Genomic DNA, 16,447 nt, shown 5'->3' with positions numbered 1-16,447 from the left:
GTGAGTAGAACCACCTTTTTGTAGTTAAAACTGTATAAAAATAAAATATATCTGTAAATAAAGTGTATCTGCGGTAGCCCATGGAGGGCTACTGGTGGGAAGCGTCACTCTCCAAGCACAGGCACCCCCAGTCTGACATCCCTGCATCCTGTCCATAGAGCTTGCAGCATCCTGTGAAAGTCAAGCCACAATCAAAGATTTGAAAAGCACGAGGGAGAAGTGCTCTCATGCCATTTCTCTGCTCTGGAGGTCATTGCCAGATATTCTTGGATCACTACTTACTGACTTTTGTGCTAGTTTCATGCAGAACTGATAAATGAATATCATGGGGAGAAATGAGAGAGATGAGTCTATTGTTCATATTTTTTTTTCTGTTCTTTGAATCTAAACCTTATGTATTACATTTATAATTTAAACAACTTGCGAAGACCAAAGCAATTCTATACTGTTTTCTGAGGAGTAAGGCTCTTACAACTATTAAGCACAATTGTAGAAATGATGATATGAAGAAGTGAGAATATCTTTTTGATCAAAAAACTGCATAGCAAAAAATTTATGTGAAAATGCATTCAAACATACTTGAATAATCACAGCTTGTTAACTATTATAGTGTACATTTGTACAGCAATGTAGGCCATGCACACTGCAATAAGGGACAGGTCCTGTGCACATCTGCTGATGGCCTTCCTTGGGATATAATCCTCTGTCAGTGCTAGAGTCTCTGTGGGCTGACTTGGAGGTGCTATCGCTCCTCATCACCCCCAGAGTCATAGCTGTATGTGAGAATCCCAACCAAGCCGACACAGAGCACATGTGAAATTGTACAAATCACATCTGTTGCCACTGAGTCGATGCAGGAGGCAGAGCCAAGGCTGGCAGGGTATGGGGACTAACTGAGCTATATCCTTAATGTTCCAAACTTTTTACTGTGTTTAAAGGGTTTCAGTACTTTTTTAAGTTCCAGTTCTGGAGTCATTTATAGGGGACAGAATACCACACGAGAAGATACCTGCATATAATTTTAGCAGATTAATGAACTGTAAAAAAGAGCAAAAAACCTGTTTTATTTCCTTTTCTCATCTGCATGCTCCACTGCAAATAATCTTTAATTAACTGGTAGAAAATGAGCAGCTGGTATTCAGGTAGGATTGTGCACTCTGCAAGAAGAATTTACAAGCAGTGGAAACATGGACCACCTCCTTAGTGATCCACCAATCTAACCTGCTAAGGAGTTATTTCTAAATTGCCTCCCTATCTTGGAATCCCTTGTTTTCATTGACTGTTATGTAGTGGTTTCCATTCTTGTTTCCCTTTTGTCATAAATCCCTTGAACGGTTTCCAGGAAGTTTGTTATGACTGCTGAACCTGTAAGTTTTAACTTCTGAAACAAATGCTTTTGAAAAACATTGAGGTGCCACATACTCTGGGGTTCCTTGGCCCCTGGATCCTCCAGACTCAGCTCCTGCTGCCTCAGGCATACTTGTGTGCTCCTCACTGTCCAGTTTATCTTTGGATATGAGTGGCTGCATTCTTTGGTCAGAAAAGATGAAGTGTTTACCACTGTTAATAAGGATGGAGTAGTCTTCATGCTGCACTTATTGCTGCAGTACTCTAGGAAAGGCACTTGATCTTTGGAAACTGCCTGTTCTGCAGAGACCTGTTGAGATGGCTCTGAACCATGGGTTTTTGTCAGTAGAGCTTGGAATCAAATTCACACCCAGTGTATGTAAATGCTGATTTCTGGAGAGATGCGTAGGGGGCATGAGCTTGATTCTCTGTGCCTGAATAGTGAACGTATTATGCCTGTTGCACTGCTCTCTAAATAGGCTCAAAACCCCTGTGCTGGTCCATGGTAGGCACACGGGTGCAGCTGTGACTGAGAGCTTGGTCCCCCTGCACCAAGGAGCTGGCAGTGCTTGGTGGAGACCCTCCATGAGTGGACAGAGCTCCGCCAGCTTGGGGCCACGTCATGCCTGTGATGTGCTCCAGCCCTGCACCAAGTCACTTGAGCTTTGTGCTACTGGGGCAGGCTCTGGGCCCTCTGGCAAATGCAAATGTGGTTCCTTTGCCAGTCTGCTCTTGGTTTCCAGGATGGATTTTGTAAATAGGCTTAAAGGCTGCAGTAGCCACTATGCATGGAAGCCTGTGTTATCCCGCAGGTACCTGTCTTCACAATCACCTTTTTGCAGAGCAATGAGTGATGTTCAAAGGTGACAGAGGATGCATGCCTTTAGAAGTAAGTTCTGCAGCTTTCTAGAAGCAAGAGTATAACTGAGTGTAGCAGCTCTCACTTGGCTTTGCTTGCAATGTCTGTCTAACAAACTGGGTTTGAGGTTAACCAAATACAGAAGCACATTGTGCTACTAAAAGCCAAACTTCGGTTGTGAAAAAATGTTCTTGATTGAAGTTGTGCATAGCCTAAAGATTTATTTTCCCCCAAAACACTAAAAAAACCCTGAAGAGTGATTTAAATCATTGACCAGATTCATGTAACGAACAAATGCATGCTATGCTCAAGTAAAACTCACTCCCAGTTCACATGATGTATCTGCAGGTGCCTCCCCCCTTCTAATAGCCAGAAAGCCAGGAGTTACCTTCTTTGGCCCAGTTAAGCATTCACTTCAGTTGCTCGCTCAGGTGTAGATATTTGGTGGATTTAAGGACCTCTAGGTCCTGTGGTTTTCAGCTGTTCACGGCAGGAGGGCATGCACTTCTCAGGCATCTCCCAGACACCTGACAGTCCTCTGGGGATGTCTCAAGTACCGTAATGCATCTCATGTGGCACCAGATGCCCAGCTCTTTCAAAGTGTCAGCAGACACCTTTTACCCACCTATTGTTGCTGGAAGAGTTTCATGACAGTTGGCATGAAACTGAAGCATCTTTGCTCTTCAGGGTGCACATCACAGGAATTACTGTCTTCATTATTACCACAGTTCCTCCTCCCATGTAAACAGTGAAGCATGCCACAGATATTTGATGCTATTTTCTGACTGACTGTGTATTCCTCAGAAATACCTGAAATATCTTAGGAAGCTGGCAGAGTTCATACAGTATCTGCCTCCTTACATTTAGCCCACATAGTGCTGGCACTAAGGTCCCTAGTGTGTTTGGCTTTTAAAAAATTGCAGCTTTATGCTTGTATATCCTGGGATTTTATGCTTATTTTAAAATTATGTGTTTCTGATGCTTGTTTTAACTGAAGAACAAATTCCCAGTGTTACCTCTGATACAGTGGACCTTCTAGGCAGGCTGAGACAGAGATGAATCCTGCAGACACAGTCCATGCTACTTGGGGATGTTTTCTGCTGGGGTTTATCTCATTCTCACATGTAATTGTCTCATTTTGGTTTTAAAAGGTGGCTGGCTTTGCAGTACTCCTGACTGCATTGTTTCATGTCAGCATAAGAAACGGTTGTCTTTGTTTGCTAAAATGTTCTTCTGAAGGGTGGCTGACAGTATCACCTAATGTGACAGACCTCCCAAGGTCTTTGCAAATAGAACATGTGGCCTTGATTATAAGCAGTTACACGTGCCTTAACTAGTAAAAAATGCATCCTTGGTTTTTGTTACATTGCTCCATTTTCAGGGAGGAAAGAGAAGGCAAGTCTCCCCAAGGGTTCTGATCTATTTGGTTTCTTTTTTTTTTTTTTTTCTCCTAAAGGGAAATGATGTAATAAATCAATTTTTGTTGCCTTTCTTAATTAAAAATGCAGATTATGGATATTTCACTTATGTGTTTGGGTTTTTGCTCTATCAAATCTTTCAATGTGTCATGGACAATTTACTTGAAAACAAAAGATTGTACATATCCAGTTTAGCAACAACAAAATAAACTATCCCAACAAATCAAACAAACAAAGTGTCATCACCTGCATTGCTTAAATATCCTTTGTCTCCTGGGGAAACAGATGGGGTTTGCACTGTGCCTGGAAGGTCACCAGCCTTGGGCTTTGCCAGACCAACAGAGGAAGCGTCTCCTGTTAAAAATACCCTCCTGCTTGTCTCCGCAGCAAATGTGACAAGAGTGGCTGCTTAATCGGGGTAGATCCCTTCCTCTGGTCCTGGCTGTCACCAGCAGACTCATAATGAGCAAGGCATTGGCGCAGGTGCTTAAATACTCTGCATGGTGCTTGCATGTGTCAGCTGAGGCTCAGGCACAGGAAAAGGGCAGTCCCTCGGGCCCAAACCTTGATGTGAATGATGGTGATGTGTCCTGGAGACAGCAAATAGAGGCTTTCCACAGAACTGTTTCCCACAGATCTCCAAAGGCTTTACAAAGTCAGCGTTTGTATTTATAGGGACGGGGACAAAAAGCAAGAGATGGGCCAAGCGATATGCAGTGCCTCACTGTGAGTCACTGACAAGAATAAAACTAGATTAAATGCCCCTGATGTATTTTGGTTGTAGACCTGTGAGGGGTTCTGAATGAAGGTGATCAGTCTTTTAACACTTCCATTCAATCTCCCTGCACTGCAGTGCCTGGTGGTCTACTTCCTACACCCTCCCGTGCCTCCTGATCAGTATGCTGGGGGCCACCTGATCAGCAAAGCAAAAGTTTGTGTGGCTTTGTGTTTGTTTTGAGAAAGATTTCTTTGGTATAACTAAATCCCTGATCATTTGGAAAGAAGCTGTCTAAAGTTCGCGACCCCCCACAGGTTTTCCGACTAATTGTAAGACAGGATTATAGGACCTGGTAGAGTGTCTTAAACAGGCTTCATCTCCGTGTACACCGAAATACTGGTTTAATGAAATATAGCATGCTTATAATCTCTGTAGTCATTATTTTGGTATTTGCAGAGTACCACTTTGCTTTATTGTCCCTGATTTGCCACCCATTATGAGATGAGCTCTCCACCAAAACAGCACACCAAAACCACACAGTGTTGTTTGTTGCTCTCCACCAAAACAACACCAAAACAAAACAGCTTTTAATGAGCTTGTGTGTGGGTTTCTTTAAAAGTCCTGTTATCTTCTCTACTTTCTGTTTGTTTTGCAGTTTTATTGCATCATGTTGCATGTGACTATCATGTCATACCCAGTAAGCAAACACCAAATGTAGGGAAGAGCAAGGCAACTGAGAAGCCAGCAGGCTGTTAGATGATCTCGTCATTTGTGCATTTGTGTGTGTACTCACTGGTATAAATTCGGGTGTAGTTAGCAGAGAGTACATCTCCATGACTTCATTGCTCCCAGGTGCATTATGTGTTACCAAAACTGCTCACAGATCAGCAGGTAGAGTAATGTAGCATGTGCTGGCTGAAACTCAGATGGAGCCAGGAAGGAACAAAATGGTGATCTGTGGCCGTGCTGGAGACCTCTGGATATTAGGAAGTTACACTTCTTCTGGGAAGGTCTTTGAAGAAGGGTCTCAGAGCGGTCATTTCTACCAGCCACAATAAACCATACTTTACTGGTCTACAACCAAATATTCCCTGGTTTAAAATAGCAGGTACATTTCTTCCTCTAAGGTCTTCTGTTGCAAAAGCATGGAACATTTTGGTTTGCCAGATGAAAGAGGCACATATTCTGCTTGGGGAACTGCCTTTCTCCTAGTCTTGTTGCATGCTCTTGGCTATTGATGTAGTTTAGTGATAACTCTACTCCAGTCAGGAGTTACACCTCTGTAAAATTGGCATGGCATTAAAATCATGTCTATACATGTAAGAAAGTGTATGTATCTGAATGGGAATCCAAGACCCAGTATTTCCTTTGTGTGAATATAAAGATACTTCATTCTCTGTATGGCTTAATTCCTGTCATCCTTATTGAACCTAAACCGAATTAAGCCAATAGAAAGTTTGCTTGAGAAGAGAAAAAGTGTGGTAGAATTTGAACTACAACAGACACTTATTTTCTAGTTTGTGACTTCTAAATTAGAAAATGGAGTTTGTGTATCACAGGTTGTTTGTATACAGATTAGATTGTTTTCCCTGACACATGATTGCTATTTTTTCTTTCTTTTTCCTAACTTATCTTTATGGCTTCTGTTACTCTTAGGTAAATTACAGTTTCATCTGTTAGAAGAACTGAACTAGTTCTGAAATAGTTTCAGACACACAATATAAAGGCAATAAATAATATTGCAAACCTGACTTAAAAGCAACAGTATTCCAGTAAACTGAAAGTTGCTGCATCTCCTGGGAAGCTGAGTTAGTGCTGCGCTCTACTTTGTTCGCTTAATTTCTGTAAAACTGGAAGTCATATGTATAATGCTTATGTTTGAAATTTTGCACAGTTACATTCGTTAGTAGAAATGCACGTCTTATAAAATCACTGTTGTCAAAGAATAAGATTTTATTGCAGTGATGGATGTAAGAGGTCAACCTTGCAGTTGAACTAGGTGATCATTTTAGGTCCCTTCCAACTGAACTATTCTAGTCTAGTCTAGTCTAGTCCAGTCTATTCTGTTCTATTCTATGCTATGCTATGCTATTCTACTCTACTTTATTCTTCCTACCTTTCTACCTGGAGTAAATTCATCCTTTTGTGGTGATTAACCTGAGTGACTATACAAGTGAATACTAGGAGGAAAAGGTTTTGCCCACCTTTTGATAATACCTATCGTTTTCCATGTGATGGAATTTATTCTGATGAATGCAGGATTGGGACCAGTCCATAAATGTGCAGTTGGTTTCTCCAAGAATAATCCTTTGCCTGTGTAATCACAACTAGCAGAAATAATCTGGATGTAGTTTGTCTGGTTGGCCTCATCTCATTACCAGCTGTAAAGCTATCGGTGCTCTGCTTAGCTCAGTTGGTAGGACTCTGTGCTTAATACTTCTGTTTAATATACAGTTAAATTGTATTATTTACAGATCATTAAGTATACGTGTTAGAGGGGAAAGGCTTGTACACATTCTCTCCCAGTCTAGCATGCTGTTTTTGTTGCAGCTGTGTACGCCTCATTACCTCTACCATTTACCTCTTATTTTTCTGTATGCTGATGTCATATGTAAAGCCTGTTCATAAGCAACTCCCACAGAACATACGGTGGGTAGCCAGTTAGCCAGCCAGGCATGCATTCGTGTCTGGTGCACGTATGCATGGTTTCATAACTGTCTGCCAGGATTTCTGGGTTGCAGTCCCAGCAAAGGAGGAGACAGTACAAAAAGATCTAGACAAGTGCTCTCCTGCCTGAATCAGATCAGTGAGATATTTTTCCTTTATTCTCCACCGAGGTGGGAGATCCTGACCCCAGTTAGACTGGCTCAAATGCCTGATAGCACTGCGCCCACACTGCTCCCTCTGAAACTCTGCTGAGTCTCGTTAGCTTTCGATGCCTCTGTTGGGTAGTTCAGTGGTGGCAGTGAAGCTCTCACAACCATCAAGCAGCATTTCCTGGGCTGTCAGGTCTCCTTTCTGCAGACAGCCACTGCCTAGCAAGTCTTTGCATCTCTGCATGTTGCTGTGTGAAGGACCTGATAACTTACTAGGAAATACGTGCAGCTTGTGGCTGCCAAAATATGGTCAGCTCACACAGAGGCTGTGTAAAGTAAAGGTTACCTGCGCTTTTTTTAAGTGATCACAAAATATTTTATGGAAAAGGCAAATGTGAGAAGTCAGTTGTTTTAATGATTATCTAATGTCTGTCTATTCTTATCCTTGCTGAAGTGACAAGTAATGATAGTGATGCAGTTACCTGTATTATCTTTCTTCATGACTTCTGGTAAATTTTAATAACTAAAAAGCATAATCCATAGTTCAAGAAGAATTTGCTATGTACAGTGCAGAAAACACAGATATTTTCTGCGAGGACCCTCTTACCATCTAAACTGTCTGTTCCCAGCCCAGAGTCCTTCACCGCGCGGTTCAGCGGTCCAGGGAGAGGCAGAAGCAGATTCTGCACATGAAAAAAAAGTTATGTTTGTGCATGTGTCTTTTTTTTTTTTTAGGTGCTAAATTGCATTTTAAAAGAAAGCCTAAAAATACACTTAGGATGCTAATTTCAGGAGCATTGCAGCCAGTCATAAGCAGAGTGTGCCAGAAAAGCCCGACCTGGATGCATTTTGTCTGCTCTGCCAGTTATTTGGTGGCCAGTAGGGCAAATATGGGACTGTATTATTTATAAAAGGGAAAAGTTTGATCTAAAACCAATTCAGTTATTAAAATGTTGTCCACACCAAAAAAGTTCAGAGCTGTTGTCCTGGAAGAATCATGGATAAAAGTCAGTTTGCAGTGGGAGAGCTGAGCTTTGCCTGCTTGGTTTGTTTAGTCACTTATAAGTGACTAAATTAAGGTCTTCACTTTGTTTTAAATTACGTGTGTATCACTTGGACAGCGTCTCCCATCTCCAGGCTGACACTTGCATCGTCTGTACAGTATGAACATTAACACCACTTCAGATTTCATTGTGGTGAATCAGGGGGTGGTAAAGACCTAAGTTGCTGTGTGTAGCAAGAAAAAAAATAAATGAAGTCAATGTGCCAGTTGTGTCTTTTTAGGCTCTGAGGAGTTAGGAAGTGGAAGCTATGGCCATCAGTATATCACGGACACAGTGACTGGTGATGATGATGGATTTGATATTGATGACTCAGACTACGACATTTACATAGAGGAGGTAAATTTCAAGATTTCACTTTGGCATTTCTTTTTTCTTTATAGTTTTGATATTTTAAAGTGTCCGTTCTTGTCAGGAAGTTTAGTATCTGATATTGTGTGCTTAGATGTAATGATGTGGTTGTCTCTTTTTCTTTGGTGAGGATGAGTTGCCTTGGATCTGTATCTTAGAAGGTATTAATTTCATTTCCATAGCTTTAGGTTTTACCTAACATTTCCACTTTAGGTTTTACCGAGTTTTTGTTTCTGTATTTTCTTTCAGCTCAGACCGCTTCCTGCTATTAAAGGAGGCAACAGAAAATTTCTGGTTGAAACTAAGGTCCCACCAGGGTCTAGTTCCAGGCTCCTGTCACGGGTCCTTACAACAACTTCTGAGCCCACTACTTCCACTCCCACCACCACACGACCTTCAACTACACCGAGGGCAACTACAGCTCGGGCAGCAAGGCGGGGCAGCATGTCTTCTGCCGCACGCTTCTTTGATCTTTCCTGCGATGAGACCATCTGTTCTGCAGACAGCTTTTGCATCAACGACTATGACCGTGGTGGCTCACGCTGCCACTGCAACTTGGGAAAAGGAGGAGAGACATGTACAGAAGGTAGGTTTCTGTGTGCCCACTGCTGCTGGCTTCTCTTTGCCTGGGGCAAGGAGTGGCTGTGCAATGAACTGACCAAAGTGCACTTCGGGAATAGCCAGCTGGGCTTAATGGACCCCTAAGGACAGCAACACAACAGATTCTACATCCCAGTTCAGACATCAGCCCCTTTGCTTCTCTTTCCTCAGCTGGGCATGAAGAAGTCATTCTTTAATAAAGCTGAATGCAGATCCCATGTGAAAGTGCACAGGGGAGGTTAATTCTCCTCCCGCCACCTAGGAGTGGGTTGGTGATGGGGACAGGTGTGTTGGTAGGCACCCAGGCCTGGCAGAGTCCAGCCATAGCATCCACATCCTCCAGCAAGGACATTCAACCCCTCTTTGACCGTTACCTTTTGCCTGCAGCTGAAGCCCTGAATCACCCGCATTCCCAGTGTGGTCCATTGGATGATGCTGATCCTGCAGCAGGGATGTGAGACAGAGCCCTCACAGTAAAACCATCTCCAGAGGAGGCTTTTCCCCATGGTCTGCAGGGCAGAAATTCTGGAGTTGTGGGGCAAGGGAGGAACAATACTCCTTCCCAGTTCAGAAAGTATGACCTGAAGCTTGGGTCAATGTGAGGAGGTGGTGTTGTCTCCGTCAGGACTTGCCATCAGGACTTGCCACTTATCTTCTCACCTCCCGGCAGGGTACCTGAGCCAGAGAAAGGGCTTGCTGAGCTGAAGGAGGCCATCAGCTTCTCCCTCCCTTGCCACTCTCCTGTCCTCTCTGCAGACCTAACCTTGCCCTGGCACTGGGTCTGACACTGAGCTGATCACCTGGTGGGCCAGTCAACTTGCTTTCCCCACCACGGGAGCAATTTTTCTTCTGGTTTGGTGGCCAAGGGCTCAGGTGACTGCCAGAGCTTGTGCAAACAAGGTGTCCCATTGCTTGTAGTGGTGCTGTCCTACCAGCTAAGAGCGAGCTGATCTGTCACTCTGCATGCTGATCTGACCTGCCAAGGCCCTGCCGCACAGCAGAGCATCAGGGACACACATTTCTTCTGAAGGCTAGTGTTAGGCATTCATGATGCAGTGTTGTGCACTGGGGATACAGACACCAAGGGTGTTTGATCTTCCCCTCCGGGTGCTGGAGTAAAGAAAGCTCATTCTGAAAACAGTCTGTTGTGACTCAGTCACATGGAACAGCTGCAGATGTGATTTTTGGCCTTGATCAAGTGTGAAAAGTCAAAGATTTATTTGAACTGACAGCTGTATACAACTTGTAGAGCAGGTTCGCAAACATCAGGCCAAACCCACTATTTTTAACAAGGCAGCACACTATTCCTTGGTAAGCAGTAGCATCATGTACCAATATTCCCTTGTTCTGAATTTCTTCACAGCAGTCAATATTATTAAACAATATATTAATCTGAATGAAAACAGTCTTTTCTTTGCCATCAGCAGCTGCATGGAGCTCTGGTCCAGTCAGCTCTGTTTGTGATCAGGGCATGAGTTAACTGCCGTCTGCTGTGGTTGCATTCAGGTTTATAGCATCCGTTCTCTTCACCACAGCCTAAAATGTATGTCTTGCAAACAAAAAAGCTGAGATCTGTATCCAGATCCAAATATTCAAGAAAAACCTAGTCAGTATTTAAATAGCAAAAATCCTTCCTTCCTGATTAGACTTAGATCCACTGCAAAAATAAGAATTCAGGCCTGAAATTGTGTCTGTCCTCAGAGCTTCTTAGGAAAATGAGCTGCAAAGGTAGCAGTAAGACATCCCTCTGGTTTTCTTTTCCTGTGCTGAAGCCAGGGTGCATAAGACTACAGGGGGTGAGGATTGATAATGCCGGCTGACAAGAGCAATGTGAAGGACCACCATTGCAGACAGTGATGGAGAGATGCTTTGCAGGGACTCTCTTCTCCCCATTGCTCCGTTTAGCTTCTGCCTTGAGCTGGCCTGAGGGAAATGTTGGAAGAAGCTGGGCTCTTATCAGCCATCCAAGGATTCTCCAGATGCTGGATGCAGCAGCTATGGAGCAGCAGTGACTAATGCGGTGTAGAGTCTGGCTGCATTGCCAGCATATGTTTTTATTGTCCCACAAAACAGAAAATTACTTTGTTGTCTTTGTGTTCAATGAATTCTCAGAAGAAGATAAATATAAAGTTGATGGTTTCTGTCTTCTGTAACAAGGACGAAAATCTGGAGAGGGTTCCACTGAAGTCAGTGATTAAACTGTTGAGCAGTATTTGGCCCCGCATACCCTGTTTCTTTCCAAGTCCACCAGGTCCTTGGGAATAAAGGAATTAGTTATGAAAGGTGGTGGGAGGACATAGTTAACTGATTGTTGGCTGCTGCTGACTAATGGTTGTCTCTGGAGGAGCTCTGCCTGGTGTTATCTAGTGCTAAATGTGTATATCCATTTTTATATGAAAGAAAACTTGCTTCTGTCTTTGTTTTTCAGATATTATTATCCAGTATCCTCAGTTCTCTGGCTACTCATACATCACCTTTGAACCACTTAAAAACTCCTATCAGACATTTCAAATTACCCTTGAATTCAGGGTAAGTTTAAGCAATTCCAAGCTCACATAGGAGCTTTAAATCTTATTTGCTTATTTTGATGCTTTGTACAGTGGAACAAAAACTTAGCTTCAGTATAGCTTATAATTCAATTTATAAGATATACTTATAAATTGAGCCTATGCATAATCTTCATCTCTAAAGATCTGGCTTCACCTTCAGTGAATGCAGATGAAGTTGGTAAACTGAGCTTAAGTATTTACACCCATTGTTGGTAGGCAACGCATGACAGGATCCCTGGAACTAGCAGTACTGATGTTGCAGACCAGTAACAACATATGTTGGCAAGGTTAGAGCTCTGTGAATAAGCTACAGGCTGAAGTATACCTGGAATTTTTTGTGAATTACAGTTTGGAAGTGGCTTGAAGTATCTCTGCATATAAGGAACTGTGATCTTGTACTGACTAGGGTACTGCCCTGTATTCAGAGTTACTTTCTAACCCTGCAAGATTTATTTTCCACCCCTGAAGTTTGGGGCACTAGCTACCAATACATGCAAGATACTGGACTACTTAAACTACATGTCTGAAGTTATGGGGTACATCCCACAGTGACTTGTGTTAATGCAGTCTGTGTATTATGGACAGAACTGGTAGGGATGCCTATAGGGAGGGTGGCCGAGCTCTCGGATGCGTCCCTGCTCCCACGAGAGGCAGACTTGCCAGCCTCACAGCCTAGGAGTGAGACTGTCACCAGAGGAGCAGCAGTCTGTGGCCTCACGCAGTGAACTAACACTTCTCTGGCGATTTGTCAGTGTAAAATGCAGGATGGCTGCGAAAAGCCGCTGTGTCAGCTGCCGTGCACATATGGAGGAATCCTGCCTGCACAGGTTGTTCGGCTTGAAAAGTGTCAGGATCACTGAAGGTGTGAAGCAGGGTGTGTGTATTCATGTGCAGTAAGATATGTGTCTACACTAAACAGGCTTCCTAGGACATCCTTGTTAGACTTTGTGCTCAGAGGTCCCATATGGGACACGTCTGACAGTCTGTAATGCTTTCAGGCTTGTTTTTAAGTATGGTAGTATCATACTGTAAATAGATGTTCTTAAACCCCTTAAACATTAAAGCAATGTTTTTCTGGATTCTTCAAATGCAGTATTCAAAACTGATCAGCAATTTCTGATCCTGCAAGTTAAAAACCCCATTTGAAAAATGCTGTCCCTTATCTGGAGAAAAATCCCCCAATGCTGCTTGCTTTTATCTGTTACTCTGAGGCTTGGACTTTGATTTTTTATGTTGATGCAATGATTGCAGGCAGAATCAGAAGATGGTTTGCTGCTATACTGTGGAGAAAATGAACACGGCCGTGGTGATTTTATATCTCTGGCAATCATCCGGCGTAGCCTCCAGTTCAGGTAAAACCTCCACCCTACACCAGGTGTAAAGAGAAGCGGCGATTGCTGCCTCCTGGTACTGCTATATTTGATAAATATCTGCTGTGTCTTCGACTCCTTCCCCATGCAGTGCACGAAAAGGACCGTATTCTTCAACATTTTTTTCTCTTAGCCTTCTTTAGTGTGTGGACATGTGCCCTGCTGAATTCAGTTTTCTTCAAGGCATTAGTCTGGGGTTCATTGCTATGTTATCAGGAATGCCAGTGAGCCACGGTATTTGTTAAGATTATGGTGTATTGAGCTGTACATAGTCAATGCTTTTTTTCTTCACAGCAAAAGGGCCTGCAAATAATGTAGCAAAATCATAACTTTAATTCCAGCAAAGGGCCTGGAACTTCATCCTGTATCCCTTGTTTAGATAAGATTTGCAGGTATTTTAATTGAAGACGGAGGGAGTTTCTTGCAGTCCCATAGATATGAAGCATGTGAAAGAGTATCTCAAGGATCTCCTTACTTGGGAGGGTGAGTCCTCTGAAAGTGGGGACTAACAAAGTGGGTGATGTGCCCTAGTTCTGTTTCTGTTCACCTGCACTGAACAGCAGTCAGAAAATGCTCCACATCCAGCTCCACAGAGGTGCTCCTGGAGGTCTCTTTCTTAATCAGTACGGAGCTTCATATAGAATCACAGAGTTATTGATACAGTGCTGCCTTTTACCAGGGAGCTAGAGAAATTCCCAAGAGAAATTACTGTGATAGCAGGAACTCAGATTGTAATACCCTCCATCCTGAAACAGTTTCAGCTGTTGGCAAGCTTTGCAATGCACTTGGTGTGGCCAGAGAATGCAAAATCTTCTCCATGGGAGAAAGACAGATAATGAAGTTTGAGACTTAGAACAGATCATATGTGGACCTGCTGTCTAATTTTCCTGTGGTCTGCTAATATGCAATGTGAAACAGAGAGGTTCCCAGGAGTGAAGGGAGTATTTTGAATCTAAAAATTACTTTCAGTTATTTGGTTACTGTAAGATTGTCACCTTGCCCTGTCTGTCTCATGCTCCCAGGTTCAACTGTGGCACTGGAGTTGCAGTCATAACGAGTGAAAACAAAATCAAGCTGGGGAACTGGCACAGCATCACACTGTTCAGAGACGGGGTGAATGGCTGGCTCAGGATGGACAACGATGCTCCAGTGACAGGAAGGTCTCAGGTAGGTAACCCTGCACCTGCAGCTCAACCTTGGGCTCGCTCGAGGTTATGATAACATTGTTTCTTGCCAGAAGAAGTCTGATCAGATTTTAAAAGTACATTTTTATTTATCAGTGTTGGGACATTTAAGTGAACCAAGATCAGTGTACAGATTACTCTTCCACATATGTATTCTAGAAATCACAGAGATAAATATCCCAGCGCTGAATCCCATCAGTTTCCCTGTTGTCCTCCATACTTGCTGTGCTGCCCTTCTCCTACACTTCAATAGTCTCAGGTACAGGCTGCTGTTAACAGTTTGGCAGGTTTTACAGCTACTGTCCCTGATTGCTTTGTTTTTCAAGCCTCAGGGAGCTGCTCTGCTTCCTCAGCCACAAAAATTAGGTATGCGTGTATATATGTTTAAATATAATGTGCATATAGCCACACAACATTTGTATACAGAATTGTAATGACATGTATGCCATGGACATAGATTTAAGTACAGTAATGGAGACAGACATTGTGTCTTCACTTATGTTAACACCAACAATTTCGTATGAGGCTGCCAAGAAAAAATATAACAGAGGAAGATGTCTGGACTTGCTCATCAGTTGCCAGGCCAGAAAACAGAAGTGAAGTCACTGAAACAAGAAGGCAGTTGGAAATTATTTCAGATGTCTTTCCTTTTCCCTTTGATAGCCATTATTAGCCTGCTATCCCTAGCCCAGCAAAAAAAGTGGCTTCAACATCTTGTTACTTTACACTTTCATTTGCAGACACACTGAAAAAAATGCTGTGCATTGAGTTCTCCTCAGCTGGAAATGACAGAGGAAAGGGTTTCAGTATCTGTCAGGTGTTGATACATGTTACCAATGCTATGAGGGTGTGCAAAAGGGCAAATGTGAATCAGGAAGGGTATGTCCAGTAGAGACCAACGCCATTGTACAGCACTTCGGTAAGATGGCATCAGGCTATGCAGGACTATGGTCACCCAGAGCCGAGAAAGATGAAGTTGAAGAAGAAAAGGTGCAACAAAGGGCTAGTAGGAGGGTTATGGTTCACACAGTCTATTACAAGAAGAGTTTAATGGTGGACACACGCTTTTCTAGCTGTAGCTGCAGCAGAAAAAGGTTAATTGCTCTAGGTGGTGCTCTCCACCAGAACTTGCTGCTTCTCTAGTATTGTTGCTCCAGTGTCCTACCCAGCCGTTCCAAGGTAGAATGACCTGAATTATTGTCAGCAGAGTGGCAGTGTTTTCTGACCTCGTTCATTTTGACTTGACACAGAGAAGAGAACCTTGACAGACAGAGCCGGGCAGGAGCATCAAAGGCGACAGGAGATGGCAGCGGGTTGGAGGCAGGCTGGAGAGCTGTATGCCCACAGCCCTGGCATGTGCCCATCATGAAACCCTGTGGAAATCTGAACTCTTTTTAGCTACAGGCTCTACCTGAATTATTTTTCCCAGCTGAACTTGGTATCTGTTTGACATGTTTCTACAGTGCACTGTGCAGCAAACACCTGTAGACTCAATAAACTTGGCTTATTTAGCCTGGCAAAATATAGGCTGTAGGGATATAATTTATTATTATAAACACTATGGAGGCAGGGAAGGAGTGAAAAATCCAGAAAGATTTTAGGCTAAAGGTCAGTGCTGTCAGAAGGACACATTGGTAAAAACTGGCCATGAAAAAGTGTAGGAATTTTGAGTGTTTTCTTCTAAAGGGCAGCAATGTTTTAAAACAGCCTCTGAGCGCGAGGCAAAAGACATATATTCTGATAGATCGATGGAAGGGATTATGACTTCATTGCCCACAATAGCATTAAGTTTGATTCAGTGGTCCAAAAATGGTCTGTTTTGTTTTTTTTCTTGATCCTGCCTGTGCACTATAGCAGTGCTAGTAAACTTGTACGTGTATAATACTATAGGCAGGTTAACACCAAAAAAAAAAAAAAAAGAAAAAAAAGATGGGGAGTAAATTTAGTGCTGGAAAAGTGAGCTGAACCATACTGAAGTTGTAATTTTATTGGATTTTTGCCTTGTCTTTGTTTTTGCTGGTTTTTCGTTGGGTTGGCTTTTTTTGTCATTTCATTATTGTTAACACTAAGCACTTGCTGGGTTCTGTCCAGAGGGCACTATCACATTGGTCTGTGTCCCTCAGCACTTAGAGTTTAGAAGACAAACAATTCTGACAAAGTAAATTAAAGTATTG

General features: G+C 42.9%; 1 protein-coding gene across 2 annotated transcripts in view; it reads left to right on the top strand.

Annotated features, from left to right (window-relative positions):
* EGFLAM (EGF like, fibronectin type III and laminin G domains) overlaps positions 1 to 16,447 on the top strand; it is a 78,653-nt gene that overhangs the window by 33,975 nt on the left and 28,231 nt on the right. For both annotated transcript variants that reach the window (XM_037374022.1, XM_037374021.1), the window contains exons 8-12: positions 8,443 to 8,558; positions 8,820 to 9,156; positions 11,599 to 11,699; positions 12,971 to 13,071; positions 14,112 to 14,256. In XM_037374022.1, the coding sequence (XP_037229919.1) occupies positions 8,443 to 8,558; positions 8,820 to 9,156; positions 11,599 to 11,699; positions 12,971 to 13,071; positions 14,112 to 14,256 (800 nt within the window). The remainder of the gene's footprint in view (positions 1 to 8,442; positions 8,559 to 8,819; positions 9,157 to 11,598; positions 11,700 to 12,970; positions 13,072 to 14,111; positions 14,257 to 16,447) is intronic.

Source organism: Falco rusticolus, chromosome Z (genome assembly GCF_015220075.1).
Source record: "Falco rusticolus isolate bFalRus1 chromosome Z, bFalRus1.pri, whole genome shotgun sequence".
NCBI lineage: Eukaryota > Metazoa > Chordata > Aves > Falconiformes > Falconidae > Falco > Falco rusticolus.
The sequence above is the reverse complement of the archived record's forward strand: the minus strand, read 5'-3'. Positions and strand labels throughout refer to the sequence as shown.